This window comes from Triticum urartu, chromosome 3, assembly GCF_003073215.2.
Source record: "Triticum urartu cultivar G1812 chromosome 3, Tu2.1, whole genome shotgun sequence".
In the NCBI taxonomy this organism is placed as follows: Eukaryota; Viridiplantae; Streptophyta; class Magnoliopsida; order Poales; family Poaceae; genus Triticum; species Triticum urartu.
In genome coordinates this window covers 713,756,764-713,776,851 of record NC_053024.1, presented here as the reverse complement: position 1 = coordinate 713,776,851, position 20,088 = coordinate 713,756,764, and the positions used below count along the sequence as shown (strand labels likewise).

The 20,088-nt window shown below is 46.5% G+C and overlaps 2 protein-coding genes and 1 long non-coding RNA gene across 3 annotated transcripts; all 3 read left to right on the top strand.

Annotated features, from left to right (window-relative positions):
• Positions 1 to 1,205: 1,205 nt before the first annotated feature.
• On the top strand, positions 1,206 to 2,308 carry LOC125549357. The gene is made up of 3 exons (XR_007301319.1): positions 1,206 to 1,470; positions 1,981 to 2,050; positions 2,131 to 2,308. It is a non-coding gene; the product is annotated as an uncharacterized LOC125549357 (long non-coding RNA).
• A 35-nt stretch (positions 2,309 to 2,343) lies between these two features.
• On the top strand, positions 2,344 to 4,369 carry LOC125547267 (serine/threonine-protein phosphatase 7 long form homolog). The gene is made up of 7 exons (XM_048711212.1): positions 2,344 to 2,487; positions 2,715 to 2,759; positions 2,848 to 3,108; positions 3,190 to 3,410; positions 3,487 to 3,984; positions 4,060 to 4,236; positions 4,314 to 4,369. Exons 1-6 carry the CDS (start codon positions 2,344 to 2,346, stop codon positions 4,076 to 4,078), a joined length of 1,188 nt encoding a protein of 395 aa, XP_048567169.1. The 3' UTR covers positions 4,079 to 4,236; positions 4,314 to 4,369.
• Positions 4,370 to 9,383: 5,014 nt separating this feature from the next.
• LOC125547266 lies at positions 9,384 to 14,868 on the top strand. The gene is made up of 8 exons (XM_048711211.1): positions 9,384 to 9,732; positions 9,974 to 10,073; positions 10,161 to 10,272; positions 10,385 to 10,493; positions 10,699 to 10,864; positions 12,003 to 12,096; positions 12,632 to 12,821; positions 14,714 to 14,868. The coding sequence occupies exons 1-8, from the start codon at positions 9,393 to 9,395 to the stop codon at positions 14,866 to 14,868; spliced, it is 1,266 nt and encodes a 421-aa protein (XP_048567168.1). The 5' UTR covers positions 9,384 to 9,392.
• Positions 14,869 to 20,088: the final 5,220 nt, after the last annotated feature.

The following is a 20,088-nucleotide window of genomic DNA, read 5'->3' as shown; positions in this document are numbered from 1 at the left end:
CGGGGGCAGAGTCGATGTTGTGGAATTTGTGGTTGCTTCCAGCCATGAAGCTTGCGGGCGCTCCACTGATTTGTTCTCTTCTGAACCCATGGACAGTTATGGTGGCGAAGCGTAGTTCCGAGAAGTGGATGAGAATGTTGGCTCGTGCAACAGTGAGTGGCTTTGTCATCACGTATGCCAAAAGCAGGCTGAACGTCCATCAGAAAAAATGTATGCAGGAATTTGTGTGCGCATGTGTGGCGAGGATGATTCATTAACTAAAAAAACACTTTTTATAAGCACTTTTTAGATTATTTTCTCATGTGTTGTTTCAGAAAACTCTGTAGGGTAAACTGTTGCAATCCAACAGTCACTCGACAAGGTTTTGTTGCACTGCATTGATGCGGTTTCTTGGTCTGATGATCAGAGATGGTAAGTATGTAAGCATTGAGCAGTTTAAGTGTTTTGGCGATGCTATCACATTGGATACCACGTACAAAGCTAATCTATATGACTTATCGTATGGTCATTTTGTTGGTGTCAACAATCACTTCCAAAGCATTATTTTTTTGGTGGGGTGCTAATGAGTGATGAGAAAATCGACACTTTCAAGTGGATACTTGTAGAGTTTTTCCAGATGATAGGAGCTCCATAGCCACAGACAATCCTTACACATAAAAAAATGCTCCCGCTTAGTTGTGAATATTGATTTTCTATTTAAGCCTGTTGTGAAAATGTTTTCCCTGTTATGTATATTGATCTTCACTAAATATCCAAATGTCATCTAAGAAGACTAGCACAAATTTTCTATATTTTGCAAAGATGGAGTTCATTAGCTCCTGGAAAGTTGATGGGGCATTAGTAAGCCCAAAGGGCATTACTAGGTACTCAGGATCCCATAAGTATTTCGGATATCAGTGAACCAGGGGTGTAGCATTTCTGACAAAACATGAGAAATTTGATAAAAGATACTCCCTCCGTTCGGAAATCTAATGTGCATAGATTCAATCCCATGTACCAATGCATGTGCTGGCACTACATTTTGGGTGAGAAACCCGACAGAAATCATATATTTGACCTCAGGGCGAAATCAAATCACAAAATGATCTGCTCTCGAAAAAATTTCACTCTGCTGACCCTTTCGTGTGGCGCCCGACAGCTAGGCGCCACACACCACTATGCAGCGCCTCTTCCTCAGGCGTCGGACCTCCTGCCAGCGTGGCAGCCCTGGTTGGGTTGCGGCCCCACAGACAGCAGTGCAGCGCCCAAGGGATAGGCGCCACACTGTGTAATGTGCAGCGCCTATGGCTTGGGCGCTGCACATTGACTTAAGCCGCATCGGGCCAGCCCCTCCCAGCAGTTCTTCCCCCTCTGAGCAGTTGCTCTGTTTACAGAGAGCGGCGGCAGCGGCTCTCCCTTCGGATCCCCCCCACACCCCTCTCAGATCTGAAGTTTTGAGGCCCGGATTCGATCTCCAATCCCTCCTACTAGGTAAACTCCTCTGTTCCCTTTCTTTTCCTCCGTAAATGCGTTGCAATTTTAGGGATTTGCCCAAGATTAGGTGGAACCTTTGATTTGCTTGGTTTGGATCTTTGTTTGCCCAAGATTAGGTGGAACCTTTGACCCCCCCCCCCCCACACTATATGATTCTTGTTAGTGAAACCTAGATTGTAATTTTTTTTAGATATATATGGGATGCCTAGTTTTGTAGATAATTATGAGATGTTGAGTGTTGTAGCTATATGTGAGATGTTGAATTTTTTTAGATATATATTAAATGTTGAGTTTATTTGAAATATGAGATGTTGATTTACTTGAACACATATGACATACTAGATATATATGAGAATTTACAATCATTTATTCATTGTGTGAGAAGGAGATGTTGAGATTCTTGTAGATGAATACATATGAGATGTTTAGATGAACACATATGAAATGTTGAGTGTTTACCGATATTTGAGATGAACTCATATATGTTTATTGTTTGAAATTTGTAAGGATGGTTTGGCTTCTCGACGATGTCTACGACACGAAACACCGGGCCTACATGATGCGCGAGAAGGAGATGGTAATAACGAGTAATCTAAATATTTTGCCTTAAGTTGAAATTTACATGCCCTAAGATTTGTCATTACTTGTTTTTTGCAGAAGCTTGAACCTTTGAAGATTCGGTATCACGGGGTCTCTGGTCCTGCCATGCCTTACGATGAGCGGTACACACCGTACATCAAGCAGGCAGGACTACTCCCGTGGATTCAGTTGGTCAGCCGGTCCACGCCGAATCTGAACGCTCCACTGGTGTCCGCTCTTGCTGATCGGTGGAGGCCGGAGATGCATAGTTTCCATCTTCGGACTGGGGAGATGACCGTGACGCTCGAGGATGTCTCGTTGATCACCGGTCTTGCTATCGACGGGATGTCACTCTGTATGAGCACCGATTCTGATGGGTGGCGCGAGCAGATGATTGCTCTTATCGGTATGGCTCCTACCGAGGCTGAGGCTGATGTAGAGGAGGGAGAAGAGAAGAAGAAGAAGGAAAGGAAAGCATCCGGAGCTGCTTTCACGTAGATTCAAACTCACTTTGCGACGTGCCCTCCAGATGCCACTGATGACGTGATCCAGACACATGCTCGTGTCTACATGTGGTATGTTGTGTCAAGGACTTTGTTTCCTGACTCCACTGGCAAGAACGCTCCATGGATGTGGCTGAAGGCGTTGACCGTCTTCAATAGCAATGGAGCTGGGGTTCAGCGACTCTTGCCTACTTGTACCGACAGGTAGTTGGTCTGTTTTGTGATCAACTCATTTCTTCATTAGCAATGCAAGCTTGCTGTCAAGCTAACATTGTTTTTCTTTCATATGCAGCTGGACGATGCGTGTTGCAGGATCACAGATAGTGCAGGCATTGGTGGTAATATGCTTCTACTTTCTGTATGGAGCTGGGAGCGTCTGCCTGTTGGACGCCCGAAGAGCGTCAGGTTTAATCCTTGGTATGAAGATGAAGATGACGAATTACGGCGCCCCACTTGGGCTTACAAGTGGGATGTGGTTTCCGAGATGACGAACGATGTCAATCTCATGTACCAGAAGTACGTTGCCGAGTTGGACACGATTACGCCTGAGCAGGTAACGAGGTCATTACTTCAGTCATTTCTCATGTTTGCCTAAAAAAATTCACCAATTTTGCATTGTTGCCCTATTTCATAGGTGGAATGGCAGCCATATGGCGCCGATGACAGACTTGGGTACACCCCGGAGTTTACCATCAACCCGATGTGCTTGCGGGATAGGGATCTCTGGCGTATGCGGTGCCCACTGATATGCAACTGGGCTGTTGAGTTTCATTTGCCAGATCGCGTGTCTTGTCAGTTTGGTCTGTTCCAGCCTCACCCGCCGGAATGGGTGGATACGGACAAAGCACTTCATAGGTAAGACAGCATGAACCGTATTGACTAAGCATCGTCACTCCTTGATTTTGCTAATGTTTGGTTTTGTACCATGCAGGTTGGACAGGAGAAGGCAGCGGAAGATAAAGGACTGGGACAAGCATCATGCTTCGTATGTTACCCGCTTCCAGCTTTGTGTGGAGGAAGCTCGTAGCAGTGCACGCGCCAAGCTTCGTGAGCATAGTCCACTTGCTTTTGATAACTACATACGATGGCTTCTTGAAAATACTCGAGTTGAGATAGGCCCGCCGGCATATAATGAGGATATTCTTGAAGAACCCATAAACTTTGAGGATCTATCAAAGGGGAAGTACAACAGAGATGTCAGGGTAGGGCACGGAGTCCCTGCTGTTCCGGTGATTAACTATGTGGTAAAGTGTTTCTTCTTTACTTTCCCGTTGGCCGTATTACACATGTTTGAATGGCTAACGTGTTCATTCTTTCTCATCCGCAGTGCACCGAGATCAAGAAAGCAGCTGATGAGAGCCAGTCTATTCTGGAGGAAACACCGGTTGGAAAAGGCAATGATGATGGTCCACTACGAGCATTCCTCAAGGTACAAATCGCATTCACTATGAGAGGTAGTCTATGTTGCGGAGTTTCATATCTTCCACACTTGTTCATGTTACAGCGTCAGGCCAGGAAGTTAAGGCAGTTATCGAATCTTCTCGGTTGCCGTGATCCCGAAATTGATGAACCATCTGCCTCTAGGTCTGGTACACCATCAGACCCCTCATCTCACCATCAGAGGGACGATGTGAGTTCCTCATATGCTTATCAGGATGATGAGGGTGCGGTCACCCAAGAGGTATGACTAATCCTTTAGATGTGATTCTCACTTGATTACGACGTCGGTCTTCACCATATTGTTTGATTGTGTGATAGGGCGATGAGCTTGATGATGACATGACTTTGGCGGACGCTCAACTTCGGTCCCCATACGTGTTCAAGCCTAGGCAGCCCAGACGCTGGTACACGCCCAACGACTTTGACAATAGAGGCAACCCAAAGGTGGTCATAGGGACCTCGCGGATGGCTAGCTTGGATCATGAGGCGGAGGCGGAGGCGGAGGAGGAAGTCCAGGAAGAGGAGGCTCGTCCATCCAGGAAGAAGAAGATTGCCTGCAGGCGTGGCACCAGGAACACGCGCGGAAGGCATTAGTGTTTGTTACTATGGAAGTGCTCTCTTGTAGCCGTTTCGTTAGGTTGATGAACTTGTTTGGTTATGTTATATGTTGGTGAACTCTTACTATTGTGGTATTTGTGTTGTCCTAAAAGATGTGATGTTCAAATTATTAGTTGTCTTTGTTCAGTATTTGTCCTAAATGATGTTGTCTTTGTTCAGTTGAATTGTTCAGTATTTGTATTTGCCAAAATGGAATCTGTTTCTGCAGTTTGGCAGTTAACAGCACTGCATTGCATTGAACAATGTGGCAAACCGCTTGTTGGTGAAAGCGAGACAACAATCTTGAAGATCATCGGCCAACTCCTTGATACCACATGCCCTATAGAAGTTTGCACAAAAGTGCCTCATGCACCATCGATGGTGCAACTTTCTATGTCCGGGAATGTCAACCACCACCGCATTGAGAATTTCTGGATGGCGATCCGATATGACACAAATTTCCCTTTCAGCCGGTAATACCCTTGTTCTCAATTGACGCAAGAACCACTCCCAGTTATCATTGTTCTCCACCTCAACCAAAGCGAAAGCCAAAGGCAACACCCGGTTATTGGCATCACTTGCTATTGCAACCAATAAAGTGCCCTTGTATTGTCCGGTCAAGAACGTGCCATCAATGGCGATGACGGGCCGACAATGCTCAAAAGCCCTCATGCATTGCTCAAAGGCCCAAAATGCACGGCCAAATACTCGGACGGTCCTCCCGTTGTGAATCAATGTTTGGTGCCCATGAGGCTCAACCACGTGAACCATGCCTGGGTTTGTAGTGGCCATAGCTAACAACAACCTAGGGAGTCGGTTGTATGCTTCCTCCCAATTGCCATACAACATCTTGAATGCGGCTTTGCTTTGCCTTCCATGCCTTGCCGTACTTCACCTTGTAATGAAAGATGGCTTTCACAAGGTCAATGACACTCTTGATGCTCATTGTTGGAAGTGTGGATATTTGGTTGGAAAGCCTGTAAGCGATGAACTCGGACGTGAGTTGTCTGTGTTGTTGGTACACAAGCTGCCATCCGCATTCTTGTGCCGGCACATGTGATTTGGTAGACAACTCACTATGCGCCAAGTGGGACCTCCTTTCCATGGCCTTGCACGCACAATCCATGGACAACTTGGCACTTCACATTTGACCGTGTAACGCACATTGACGTCCGAGTTGGCCACTTTATGTGGACGATAATGCGTAACCGAGTAGTTGTCGAGCCACATCTTCAATTCCAAGAAGGATTGAAACTCACAACCGGGATATATCCCGTTCTTGCCGTCTTCCAAATCACGGTGAGAACTTGGCCTAGCTCCAAGAGATATGCATTTGCCACCATCCACAACGGCTTCATCCGCGAGACTAAGATCCTTGAACAATGGTGTCTTGTGATCCCGCTCGAATACCTTCTTGAATGCTTGGGCCTCCTTCGGTGTGAACCCCTCCTCATCAACTTCTTCATCGGGACCATCGTCATCCGAGTCCGATGCATATGCACGGGAAAAAGGGATGGATTGGTCCATTGTCTCTTGCACATGATATTGGTCGAGATCACCCACATTGTTGTCATGGAGATCAACTTCGTTGTCATCCTCCTCGTACTCATCATTCTCCTCTTCAAAACCTTCATTTTGGTTGTTTGGAGTCGGGCTCAATGTTGGCCAATCTTGTTGCGTGAAATGAGGTTCACTCATTTGATCTTGGTTCATGGGTGGTGGAGTGCTAGCAACCAATGAGGAGGGGTTCCGGTTCAAGTCCAAATTCAAAGTAGACTCAACCTTCTTGGAGGCAAATAACTCAAGAGCCTTGTCTAGAGATTCGGCAACCGTCTCCTTGTATGCAACCCAACGTTGCTCGGAGTTCACACGCATTGTCTTCCAACGGATGTGCATTCCAAAACCAACATTATGCCTTCCCACGAACTCAACAACGTCACTTGGGTCCATCCAATTCAAATCCTTCCTCACTTGGTCCAAGAGCTCCGCATAGCTTGGACTACTCTCAAACACCATGTCAAGCTCATCCGGGTCCGGCTCAACATTGCCTTTCAAAAAGGCATCTTTATCCACATGATGAACATAAACACATGTTCTCCCCATCCCTACAATAATAAAAAACACACATATATCAAGTAAGTACTTAACAAAAAATATTTGCACAAAATACATATGCCATAACATATATATGAATTAATAACCCTAACCCCCACTTAACAATAACCACAACCCTAACCATAGCATAACCCTAACACCAACATGAAACACACATAACTCTAACCCTAGCATACTATGAAAGCCTAACCAACCCAAATTAGCAAAGAAACATAACATGATTCAATACAAATTTGCAAATCCAAGCCAAAACTAGGGTTTCCCCAAAGTAGCAATATTTGAGCAAATGTGATAATTCCTATGGATGAAAACGAGGGGATCGAAGGAGATTACCTCCCTAAGGGAGGGGTTGGCTTCGAAATCCACGGTCAAATACTTCGGATTTGCAAGATTTGAGAAGGATTTGAGAGGGGGAGAGGGGAAGAGAGGAGAGGCGCAAGGCTAAGGGTTTGTGTGGGGTGGGGTGTGTGGGGTGGGGGTGGGATGGGAGAGAGGGTGGGGCCAGCCTAAGTGGAACACAGACTGTGCAGCGCCCAAAAGCTAGGCGCTGCATATTACAAGTGTGGCGTCCAAATCTGAGGCGCTGCAGTGCTGTCTGTGGGGCCGCAACTGGACCAGGACTGCCACGCTGGCACGAGGTGCGACGCCCAATAGAGAGGCGCTGCATAGTAGTGTGTGACGCCTAGCTGTCGGGCGATGGTGTGCCCTGAATGACCGTGGGCATGGGGACAACGACTAGGGTGAGCGCGTGTGTTAGGCGAGAAAGATAAGGGAAGGAGAATCGAGTCCGTGCTCTACTGCAAGGAAGGAAACCAGTAATTGCTCCCGTGATTCTAGCGGGGGTATTCTCATCCAAACAAGGTCTGCAAGGCAAATGCGCACTACATATCAAAATTTTGACAAAAAAGTTATGCACACTATATAAAGGTACAGAGGTAGTAGCTAACTTCAGAAGAAGAACACGAGCTGAGGAAAGTGAAACTGGCGACGCGAGAAGGGAAAGGTTGAACTAGGTTTTGTTCATTTGTCGTGCCAACATCCACCCGCTCTCCAGCTTATGCTCCCTCCATTCCTAAATATAAGTTTTTGTAAAGATTTCACATGAATCACATATGAATGTATATAGATGCATTTTAGAGTGTAGATCCATTTATTTTGCTCCGTATATAGTCTATAATAAAATCTTACAAAGACTTATATTCAGGAACGGGGAGTATATCACAAGCTAGGAGCCTCGACGAAGTCCACTTTATACTAAAAAAAAAGCAGTCAGTGACTGTTTGGGGATGAATTAAGAACTGGCGCTAATCTAGCGTTGGATCTCCACGAAACGGTATCCTCGCATCTGGGCCGTTGCTTATCTGAAGGCGTTGCGGTGCCTAACTGAAGATGGGCTTGCTTCCCTGACACCGCCGCCGCCGCCGCCGCTGTCCCCGCCCCGCCGCCGCAGAGACACACTCCTCTCTTCCCTACTCGACTGCAGCCACCCGACGTCGCCCATCGACGACGAGACACTAACGCCCTCGTCAGCTGCCGCCGCCGCCGGACTGCAGCCACCCGATGCCCTCCTCTGCCCCCGACGACGCCACCCTACCTCCTTCCTTTCCTTCCTGCTTCCTGGTATGGCGGTGAGCGCGCGGGGATGATGGAGGCCGTCGGCTCCGGTGACGCGACAGTGCAAGGCAGCCGATTTCAAGACATCGGGGAGGGGGACAGAGCCGACCCCATGACGCCGCCAGATCTGTCCCCGCCGATCCCTTCACGGCTGGGGAAGCCCACCTCATCTTTCTCAAGGCTCAAAGGACGTTGGAAATCCTCCACGGTATCTTGTTCTTTGACCCTGGATTAATTACCTTACTGTTACCGTGCCTGCACTCCTTTAAATTGGACGGAACGGAATACCTCGCTTCGTAGATGGGCGAATCACTGTTAATCTTGTTCAATCTGCTATACTGGAGTAGCAATTTATGTTAGTTCTGTTATATAGTTGAGTGTTAGTAATTGTCTCACTCTATATGTATGTAGCCTGTATAATTTTGTAGTGATAAACTAGCTAGGCAGTACATTTGTCTTGATTGTTTGAGAATAGCATAATTGATGACGGCATAGGGCTCACGGTGGTCTGTGTAGTAACTTTGGACTGTAAAACGTGTGAAAATTGATGTCTGTCCGTACGGTACTTTGGCATGGACAGTCAATGTGATCCGCTATTCTGCATTAAATTAGATATAATCTACATATGGTAGTATAAGGGGTCGTGTACATTACTCCAAATGGATGTGAGCAGGTGGGTTTGCTTGGGACAAGGTCATAAGACTAGCAAGAATGGACGAGCACGCTTCAAAGATATCGGTTCCTACCCGCTATCACTTATCTGATCCACTTGTCTTGTTATGCAGCATCTATTTTAGTGCTAGTTACATCCGTTTTAGCCACAAGTAATATGGATCGGAGGGATCAGTACACCATGATTCAACATGTGATTTTTTTTTCTAATGACGCAACTTGAACTCAGCTTATTTCCTATGCGGCTTACTTTCTTTGTCACCTTTGGTCCTTATATTGTTTTCTTGTAAATGGTTGGATATAAGCGGATTCAATGTTTTTCCCTTTAGAACAAACTTGCAGAATAGTATCATGAAAATTCAATGAAATTGATATTCTCTTCAGGTGACAAATTATGGTATGGAAAATGAAGACGTGTTTGTGCCACTTGATCCGCGACTAGTTTGGGTAAAAAACCACAATGTGAACAGAAGGAAGAAGCGGGTGCCGTCATCGTCTGATCTCAAACTACTTTCGCTCAATCGTCTTAAACAGCAGCAAGCTTGTGAGGATAACCGCAAGGTGGCTGTGAAGGATGTAAGTTGGTGGAAGAAGTGGGTGGCGGCGTGGATGGATGTGGTGAGTAGGAAGAAGTGGGTGGCATGTACAGGCATATTCATCATGCTCATGCTTGTCATGGCCGCCATCCCGCATGACGAGGACTACCATGACTTTGCCGACCAACGCACACTTTTCCTTGGTAATTAACCTCTGGTTCACGCTCTCTGTCCCATTATCAGTTTTCCTTTTGAAGAGTAGATTCAGCTAAGTTAAGCTCCATTCAAAATAAATGATTCTGATTATCAACACCGAGTACCTGTGCCCTCTGCATATAGAATAAATCATGAACATTTTTTTTTCTGTGCAAGGAAAGTCTGGTGTAAAGTTATATGGTTTAATACTCTTGATAACCACGAATAGCATTTATGCCTTATTTGCAGGGATCCCTAATACGCTGGATGTGATCTCAACAATCCCCCTCTTTTTTGTCGGTCTCGCCGGGCTCATCCTTAACCACTGCAAAAGCTATTTCAGGATATGGTGCAGACTTAATGCTCATGCTAATTTTGGTTCCTGTTTTAACTCGAATTAAGATTTGAAGCACTCTAATGTTTATCCTGCTGGCAGGTCACAGGGGGATCTCTACACACTCTTTGCTACTGTCATTGCTTCTGGCTTTGGTTCATGCTATTACCATCTCAACCCAAAAAATGGCACCCTATTTTTGCACAGATTGCCAGTAAGTCTTCCCTAGACCTTCTATACGGTAGATATAACATTCAGCACCTTCTTGTTCCTACTTTCGTGATATTTAATATACTGACGGATTACATAATGGTCTTTTTGTCAAGATGGTGACCGCTTTCACATTTTTTGAGGTCATTTTCGTTATTGAAAATTTGGATGATTGGGCAAGACCAAAGTCCCTTGCATCAACAAGCTACTGGTTATGGGCAGCAGGTTAGTGTTGTTCCTCTCAATATAATGCATGCATTTTCATTATTTGTGTAGGTTGCTATTTGTGATTCACCTCAATTTACTGTGTTTTTTTATAGTTAGTTTCCTCACAAGACATGAACTTATGGTAGCTCTTACTGAAAGTGCAATCTAATATGACCTAAGTTATACAATCTGATTTTTTTTCTGTTCTTCAAAATAATTTCAGGATTGTACATCCTTGCTAGATTAGAAGAGGTTGCGGACAAACGAATTTATAGGTGGACTCTTCAGATTGTTAGTGGGCATACTCTTGGTCATTTATGTGCTTCGATGGTACCTCTTTTTTTGATTCTCATGTTAGCAAAAAAGACAAGGCCAATTGAACTAGAAAGGTATGAACTGATAATTCCATAGACTGCATGATTATCTGTACTTCTAGTTTTTTATGTGTTAAGTGGAATGTGATTCAACTGCGCACACTAGTTTTTACCAAAATTAATCTGGTGAGCATCTGTGCAACAAATTCGCAATGACTGTGTCTTCAACGATGCAACCCCTTCGACCAATTCACTGATTGCGCGAATCAAGGATGAAGCTAAGCTCTGGGCAAGGGCTGGCGCCCGTGGCCTGCGTGCCATCCTCCCACAAACCTGGGATGTCCACTGATTTAGATCGCTGACTGTAACCGCTCCTCTTCAGAGGCTGTAACAAACTCTATCTTTTCAATACAAAGAAACGCAAGTCTTTTGCGTTTTCTCAAAAAAAAAATCTGTCCAACAAATACTTCCCTCCTTCCTTTCCGAATCTTTGTGGTTCATCATTCATTGTAGTTATGGTAACAATTTCACCACATTAAGGTGGGATTTGCTCATGCAACATGGTTTTTTTTTTGTGTGGTGAAGGGCATGTGCTTCGAGATGGGGAGTGTGACATCCATGATCCACACAATATATTTGAAGCATTTATTGGATATATATTTATTTAACAATCATCGATTTTTTTAACGCCACTGTCTTGCATAATTTTACAACAACAACAAAGCCTTTAGCACCAAACAAGTTGGGATAGGCTAGAGCTGAAACCCATAAGATCTCGCAACCAAGTCATGGTTCTGGCACATGGATAGCAATTACATGCACCCCTGTCCATGGCTAGTTCTTTGGTGATACATTTTCTTTTGGGTTTCATCTCCATAAGAGTGGCTGAGTTTTGACGTTGGCTCACCAAGTCTTTCATAACCCTCCTCCTTTACCCGGGTTTGGGACCGGCCACTTTCTTGAATAAGTTTGCCATACATTTTTCATTGTGGTTTCGACTATGCCATGTTTCGTTGCTTTCATTTGCTTATACATTTTGTCCATCACCAGAGTTTCCATTGGCCTGTAATTATATTGTGGTTGTTATGCTGACCAAGGTGTTCTAATAATACTCTTATGTATCAACTATTCAACCATATGCAGTACATGTTTTATGTCAAGCGAAGAGTATAATTTTGATTATTGCATGATCTGACAATTTCTCTCATTTCAGACGCATGGCTCCAGTGCATCATCAACTAAAGCTTACTTTCATGGTCTGCTTGTTGGTGCCCAAGTTGATCTGCCTCTGGGTGCCCAAGATACAGGTATGATAATCTGTCGATCCATGTCTGAACAAATAAGAGTCGCCCCATATATCGACCATGTCGCCACTTTGATGAGAGGCCCAACACTATACTCATTTTCACTAACCTCCCACGACAATTGATGCATTTCATGCCATATTATGTGTATTATATTACTCCCTCCGATCCATAGAAAGTGTCGCAGCTTTGAATTAAGACTGAACTAACCTTAATTCAAACTGTGACACTTATTTGGATTGAGGGAGTATTATGTAGGTGATTATACACTGATAACTTTACTTCCATGTGTCTTCTACATCTAGTATGCCTTCTCCATGGTTTATAGTTTACTAAGATGTGGCTCTCTAGCATACGTGTCATTCTTGCTTTGATATTTAATTTTTTCCATAATCTAATTGACTTCTTTCCCACTCATGCAAACTAGGAAGTGCTTTTTCACGTGTGACTTAGGGCTAGTTCTTTTGGGGCTTATGGGTGGCTGCCAAAATAAGCTGCCCCCTACCCAGCTTACTGACCATGTTGTTCTTTGAATCAGGTTAGTGTCAACATTTGCGAAGTCGGCATTCTGATGTGGGAGTTTGGTGCTCGTTCTGTTAATCAGGCAAAGATCTCTGACCAGCGAGCAGTGTTAGAAACCCCAATTCGTGCTTGGGAGATGGTGTCGCGAATTCATGGCCTTTGGGGGATGGACATTTACAAGAATAAGGTGCATCAGTTTTTACAGAGTGTGCGGCCGGATGAGTCTTTTTTTGGATTATGGGGCACGCCGGGTGTTGGCAAGACGCGACTTCTTTCACTCATTGCTGCTAGCTATGCCGATTCATTCCGTCACATATTATTTCTTGATGGTGGCAGTAGCGTGATAGTTATGCAACATCATCTTGCTTCTTTCTTGAAATTGGATTGGGAGATGATGTCGTCGTTACAGGAGCATTGCCGAGCTAAGATCATCACTGACATTCTAGTGCAAGACAGTTTTTTGCTTCTATTAGACAACGTGCATGATAGACCCTACCCAGACTTGGTAGCTATTGGTTTACCGATTCCTCTTGGGTGTCATCAGAAGGTTGTTCTTACATCGAGGAACCAGAGGATGTGTGAACGCATGGGATGCCCGATATCAAACATTGTGCAGATGAAGTGCCTCGGGAACGAAGATGCTTGGAGACTTTTCAAGTACCATGCGGGAGTCAAAATCACAGAAGCTGATGCTGAAATTTATGATTATGCAAAACAGGTGTATTTCTGTAGAATATTTTATAGCTACACTTCTAATCATTGTTGGTGCACTAATTTGTAATTTACTTGGTACTAGATGGTTTCTTCATGTCGTGGGTTACCTAGAGCCATATGTGCCATTGGCAAAGGTGTTGCTCGAGTGACTTGTGGTGGTAAGAATCTAGTTGCTTGGCAGTTCGCCTACAAGTAAAGCATGGGCAGAAATCTACATCCCGAGCAAATGGAAGAACTAGCGTTTGTTCTGGTTTAGGTAAGTGAAAACTGTGAAGTTGTGATAGCTGATGGTACATGCATGATGCTCAAGAAATGCCCCTGGCAAAAACATATGTATAATTCTCATTGCAAGGCTTGAATAAATTCCAAATGGATGCCTTCTTCATATTGGTGAAGGAATCTTCCCTTGCTGTAAATCATTCCAGAGTTTGCTTAGCATTAGAGTTTTGGAAACCGTTGGGATTCATGTCCCTGACAGCTCTTCATATGCATATTTTCATTTCCTGCTCAAACTCCAGGTTTGCCTCACCTGGGTACCGTGTCCAATGGATAAACTTGCACGGGGGATTTCCTTTTTAGAGCTTCAGGAGTTGCATTTGGTAGCAGCTTTCTTTGTTGATATTTTCTTCTTGAGGACAATTCAAGGGATTAGATGTAATAAAACACTGAGAGAACACATAACTGAATAATCTGTGCTAGGCATAGCTGTAACTTTAGCTGCACCAGTATTGCCAGGATATGAAGTTGCATGATCAGTAGCCTGCCTCTCTAAGTCTTGCATCTGAGTCCAGCGGATAGACTTTGATGGAAGATTTACTCGCACAAGTTGTAGTATTAGGCGGCACATTGAATATGGCTCAGTGTAAAAAGGAGTAGATAGCACAAGCCCTAGGATTTGTGTGACATTTGCACAGCAATGAAATAGGAATCAAGTGCCTTGCGCACAAGTGCATGTAATTACTATTTACTCCCTTTGTAAACTAATATAAGATCTTTTAGAAAACTAAAGAGTGATCTAAAAGATAGGCCTAGCCTCTGCTTTAGCTTTGCAGTTGATTTCACTCTGGTAGTGCACATTTTCCCCAATGTCTCTTTTATGCCTGCTCATGTGAAGGACCGCTGCTCTGGTTGGACTTCATTTCTTGTTGGTGTCACAGTCAGGAGTTGAAGAGTCCAAATGGCGGCAATTTGATGCTTACTTGTGAATATGGTGTGATGTGTTTGAGGATACAATAATAATAATAATAATACTTTCTAGTATGTTTTTTCTTGACTTGTCAGTCTTCTGATGTGTAAACAGAGAGCAAAACACCTTCATGCTGCCATGCAAATGCAAGAGAAGAACAGACTTTTTGTGGATGCTAAATTCTGTGTTTGTCTGCAGTCTGTCTCATTCTGTCATTCGTCTTAGAGCATCTCCAACAGCCGCGCAACGCGCCGCGCGCAAAAAAGGCATTTGCCGTGCTCCGTTTGTCTGGTTTGGCGCGGCCGGCAGCGGTGGCTCCAGCAGACGCGTTAAAATTGAGCGCGCGCGCGTAGCTCCAGCGGCCGCGCTAAAATGCAGCGCGCGCTAAACAGTGCGTACATTTTTTTTAATAAAATTCATAGATAGAAGAAACGATACATAGATATTTTACATAGTTTCATAGCATAGATAGATAAAAATTAATTAGATAGTGCAAGGACATAGATAAAAACTACTAGTGCAGCTACAGCCTACTCCCAGTCGTCGTCGTCATCGTCATCGTCGCCATCCTCGCTGGTCGGATCTGAGGTATCGAGCCACATGTCTTTCCAACGATCATCCTCAGATGTAAAGACCGTCTCACCACCATTCTCAACTACATCGCACTGGGATAGCGCCAGGGCCTTCCGCCGACGCCTGTCCAACCGCTCAGCACGGCGCCTTTGCGTCTCCTCCTCGCGGTGCCTTGCCCAGTAGGCTTGCTCGTAGGATACGTCCTCCGGGTGTGTTGGCGCCACTCCGCCATGACCCGCTCGTCCTCATGGGCGACGAGGAGGCGGTTCTGCCGCTCAGCGTGCTCCACACGGTCTTGTGCCGTGCGAAGACGAGGCGGCGGGGCGACGTCCAGCGCCTGCTGCAGCGTGTGGACATCGTGGAAGTTCATCTGCTGGCGCGGCCTGCCTAGGCGCCACGCCGCCGCGTCGTACGCGCGGGCGGCCTCGTGCGCCGTCTCGAAGGTGCCGAGGCCGAGTCGGAGTTTGCCGGACCGTATCTCCCGAGTAGAACCCGCCGTTGGGGCGCTGGCGGACGCCGCGGTAGCCCGACACTCCTCGGCGGCACGGCGGCATGGTGGTGGGGCGCTGGAGTGGTGGCGCGGGTGGCAGCGGAAGCAACCGAGGAAGCGGTGGAGGGGCGTGTGGCAACGGAAAAGGAAGAGAAGCGTGTGTAATAGGCGTGTGGCGCGCGCCGCATTTTATAGGCGCGCCGGAAGCGGTGCGGCAAAAAAAGCGCGCGACCTGCCGCCTTTTCCCGCGCGCGCGATTTTCCCGCCACCGCTGGAGCACGCCGAAACGTCCCGCGCGCCCAAAAGACTCGGTTTACCGCACGCGCGCTTTTTTTACCGCGGCTGTTGGAGATGCTCTTAGAACTTTTGCCCGTGAGCACTCCGGGCGGTTGGCCTTTTCGATATTATATTATAATTGGGGTCGTCCGATCTCCTTTTTCTCTATGAGAAAAGTCCATATTTTAATCTCAAACTAATCACGCGGTTTGAAACACCCTCAACTTAACACAGTTTAAAAGACAAAACCCTGGTCTCAGTTTTGGCCTGGTCAACTGGTTTTGACTGAAGTCAAAGCTCATTGCACGTTGGTAGTTTCCTCGTCGGTTAGGAGGGCCAGATGGAAGCTGCCGTTCGTCTCCGAGTCTCAAGTGTAGCCTGCCTGACGAACAAGACAACTGTTGGTCGTGGATCAAGCCCTCTCTGTCAGGGAGCCTACGCACGGCCTTCTTCTTCCTATGCTTTTCTTCAGTCAGTGGAGCATTTCTCCTCTTACAGATTGATCTTGGAGAGGCGCGTTAGTTACGACTTCACGCACACACGCGAAGCACAGGCACGGTGTCGGCGGCTGCGGCTGGATGAATTTTCGCCCCGCGACCACTGTAACGACAACGGACTAGAGACCGCCACTGAGCATGCGCCATGTTGCGCTACTACTCGGGCCGGCGTTTCCTATCAATGAGATGAAAAGCTGATCCTAGATAAGGTATTGTGCTTTAACATTTTGCTTTTCCCGTGCTAATTAATAAAAAGTTATAAAAGATAATCAATATTCGATCTTCATTGATAATTGATTGATTGGCCGTGGTTAGTATTTGAAAAGCATTTCGCTAATATTCACATACTAAGGGCATGTCCAGTGTAGAGACCTTGATGTGATGCTTAGGGAAAACATATAAATAATGATAATCACGTGGTATCTGTCTAAGAGTCACCACGTCTGGTGCTAATTGCAATGCTTTCTCGTTAAATTGATTGGATTGCCCTATAAAAAATTTGATTGGATTGCGTATGTTCTTTGCAATGTTCTATGGAATAGACAGATGTAAGCACTAGTCAGGGAAAAGAAACTAGTCGATAATTATGGTTAATTTATTTTTCTCTAAACATACGCTGGATCTGATAATACTTCCAATTCAGCCTCCTAGTCTATATCTATATCTATACCTCTGTACTCCTAATAATAATAAAGGACGGAGACTTTCATAGTTCTTCATTCGTCGTCTTTTTTTTCATCTCGCTGCTAAAGCTTCCTCAAGATAATTAAGCTTCACGTACGCGAGGTGGTACTAAGATGGTTCATACTAATTTATTGATTCTATGAGCCGACTCCTGTGTTCATGCTACGGGCCATCTCACGTGCTTTTGCTTTTGGGCTGCATGAGGCCATATGCCTAGGTGTTTACATCTCACAATCGTGAATATATATTGGGAAGTGTTTAGGAACGGCGTGCCGGCCGAACCGTTCCACCGGTTCCACGCAGGCCGCTCGATCAAAGCGAGGCAAAGCGCATCGTACACCTCGCACTCCTCCCGATCCCCTTCTTCCTCCTTCAAATCCCGCCGCCGGCTAGCCCTAACTCCGCGCAGGTCACCTCCATCCTTCAGATCCCCTTCTTTTCCCGCTGGACACCCTCGCCCCCCTCCCGGCTGCAGGTTCCTTCTGCGCCCAGCAAGCCGGAGTTGGAAGCCGCCATGGAATATACCATCTGTGAGCTGCTATTCGTACTCCCCTGTGCTAGAACCGTCCACCGGAGATGCTTCAACCACGGCAGCGCGAGTGCGCGACCTCCTCCCCCACCGCTGCAACCATCAGCTTCCAGACAAACTTTGGAAGCATTTTTTCTCCTCCACCGATGTTGCAACCGACGACCAAAAAAGTTACAACCGTTCAATTCGAGAGCTTCAACTAGCGGTATATCAAGCTTCAACCGGACACCATGCACTGAAAAAAGCTACAACCGTTCATACGAAAAGCTCCAACCATAGTTTGAAAAGCTGCAAACGACGGAATAGAGAAGTTTCATCGGACCACCATGAAACAAAAAATCCACACCCGTCATTTTTTGAGAAAGCTTCAACCGTTGAATTGAAAAGCTTCAACATAGTTTGAAAAGCTGCAAACGACGAAATAGAGAAGTTTCATCGGACCACTATGAAACAAAAAATCCACACCCGTCATTTTTTGAGAAAGCTTCAACCGTTGAATTGAAAAGCTTCAACCGGTTCTATAAAAAGCTTCAACTGGCTTTATAGGACGCTTCAACCCGCGAGTACACAACAAAAAAGTTGCAACCGTTGACGAGAAAAGCTTCAACCATATTTTTGAAAAGCTTCAACCCGGCAACAAAAAGCTAGACTGGCACCTCACCATTGATGCAATGGCTTCACGGCGGAGCTGCAGCGGCGACGAACTCGAGGGACCGGCGGTGAACTACTGGCGGCTTTGCGCGGGGCCATCGGCGGTGAGCAGCGTTGCTACAAGCTTGATGGGGCGGCACTCCTTCGTCGGAGCTGCGACCTTTGCTGGCAGGAGCTGCATGCGGTGGAGCTGGCGAGAGCCACGGCGGACCGGGGACGGGCCACGCGAGCGACGGTGACGCTGGAGAGGAGACAGCAGCCGGGAGGACGCCCAGGCCCGAGGGCGGCGCTCGCGCTGCTGCAGAAGGAAAGAAGGGGATAGGAGGAAGACAACGCCCCAGATCGGACGGCTAGGGCTCACGCATCGAACAGTTGGTGCTGGACCGGCCCAACGGTTGGGCCGGCGCACCTGCGCAGATCAGCGCCCATATATATTGGATAAAAAAAGGTGTCGTGATCGTGAGTCGATCCTCATGACCTGGTCTTTCGCTCGTAGTCAAACTCCTATCCCTAGCTGCCTTTGCTAGCGTCAACCTGCATAGTAAATAGGACGAGCAGACGTTCCGCAGCCGATCCCAAGGATAATTATCAGGGTATGTGACCACGTCGAGGCTAGCGGCAGCAACCGTTGAGGCCAACGCCGATGGGCCCACATCATCAGGAGGTTTCTCGCTCTTTGGGTTCGCTGCCGGCGCGGTCCTCTAGATGACCGTCGTTGACAAGGACGAGGAGATCGGCAGGTCTTCACTATCTCAGGCGCAGTGCCCACATGGTATGCTAGCGACGACAGGTTCAGCCGCTCAGTTAGAACGACACGGCTTTGGCATGGGCCACCCTCCAGTCATGGTCATCGATCTCGGAAAGCGCACGGACTCATCGGCATGGTGGCGGTGCTCGTCCCAGAGTGCTCTCTACAGATTAAAGCAGCCGGGCGCAGAGTGGAGAAACGGGTGCTGCGGAAGTAGGTGTCCCATGGAGCATGGTGTGCCAGCAGCTGCGAGGAGGGTTCCTCATTCGCCGTCGTCCTCGCATTGTCTCCCGATAGCCGCACCGCCAAAACGATGAAGGCGGAGCAGCCCTCAAGAACAAGGTCACCGCACCGCGCTGAGTTCTTGTGGCTGCACATCCACCCGGATCGCCGGAAGTCGCAAACGGGATGGCTTGGACGCGTTTGCCACCGGCCACTTCACCCCCACCGACACTAGCCCTAACTCCCAGGGACTGCGCTGCTTGGACGCGGCCGCGGCATTCCCACTCCTCGCGGATGCCACTTCCTACATGAGGACGCACCACCGAACGAGTCTGAGCGTCTAAACCACGTCCTCAAGGACGTCGATTGGCCTGCTGACCCTCTCTTGTCAATCCACTTGTAGAGCAACATATTACGTATCCCTTGCTGATGGGGGCTGCAATTTTGGCGTTCGTGTTCGCCGCTGCCGATGCATATACGTGACTTCTATGCTGCTATATATATGGGCTGACAATTGAGAGGTTCTCTCTCATGTGCAACACATGATTTCTACTACACTCGCGGTGTTTTATTAAGTTTGTCAACAGTACTGCACTTTTGATTTTTTTTTTTGTGTACGATATATACATACTGTGTAGATAAAGTGATGATGAAATTAGTAAGAGATTTTTTTTTTGTGGGTACAAGGAGCTAAATGTGCATAAGAATCCGATGGATTATTTTAGCTGTACACAGCAGTTGGCACAGTTTGTTGCAAGATGTGCTCTAATTATACCATTTCATAATTAATGTACACATCAATTCTTTTTTTCTTTGCGAGCAATGTACTCATCAATTCATGTGTACATCAGTCCCTCTCTTCAACAAAATTAGCTAGGTAGAGTAAATTTTGTCTTCATTTGG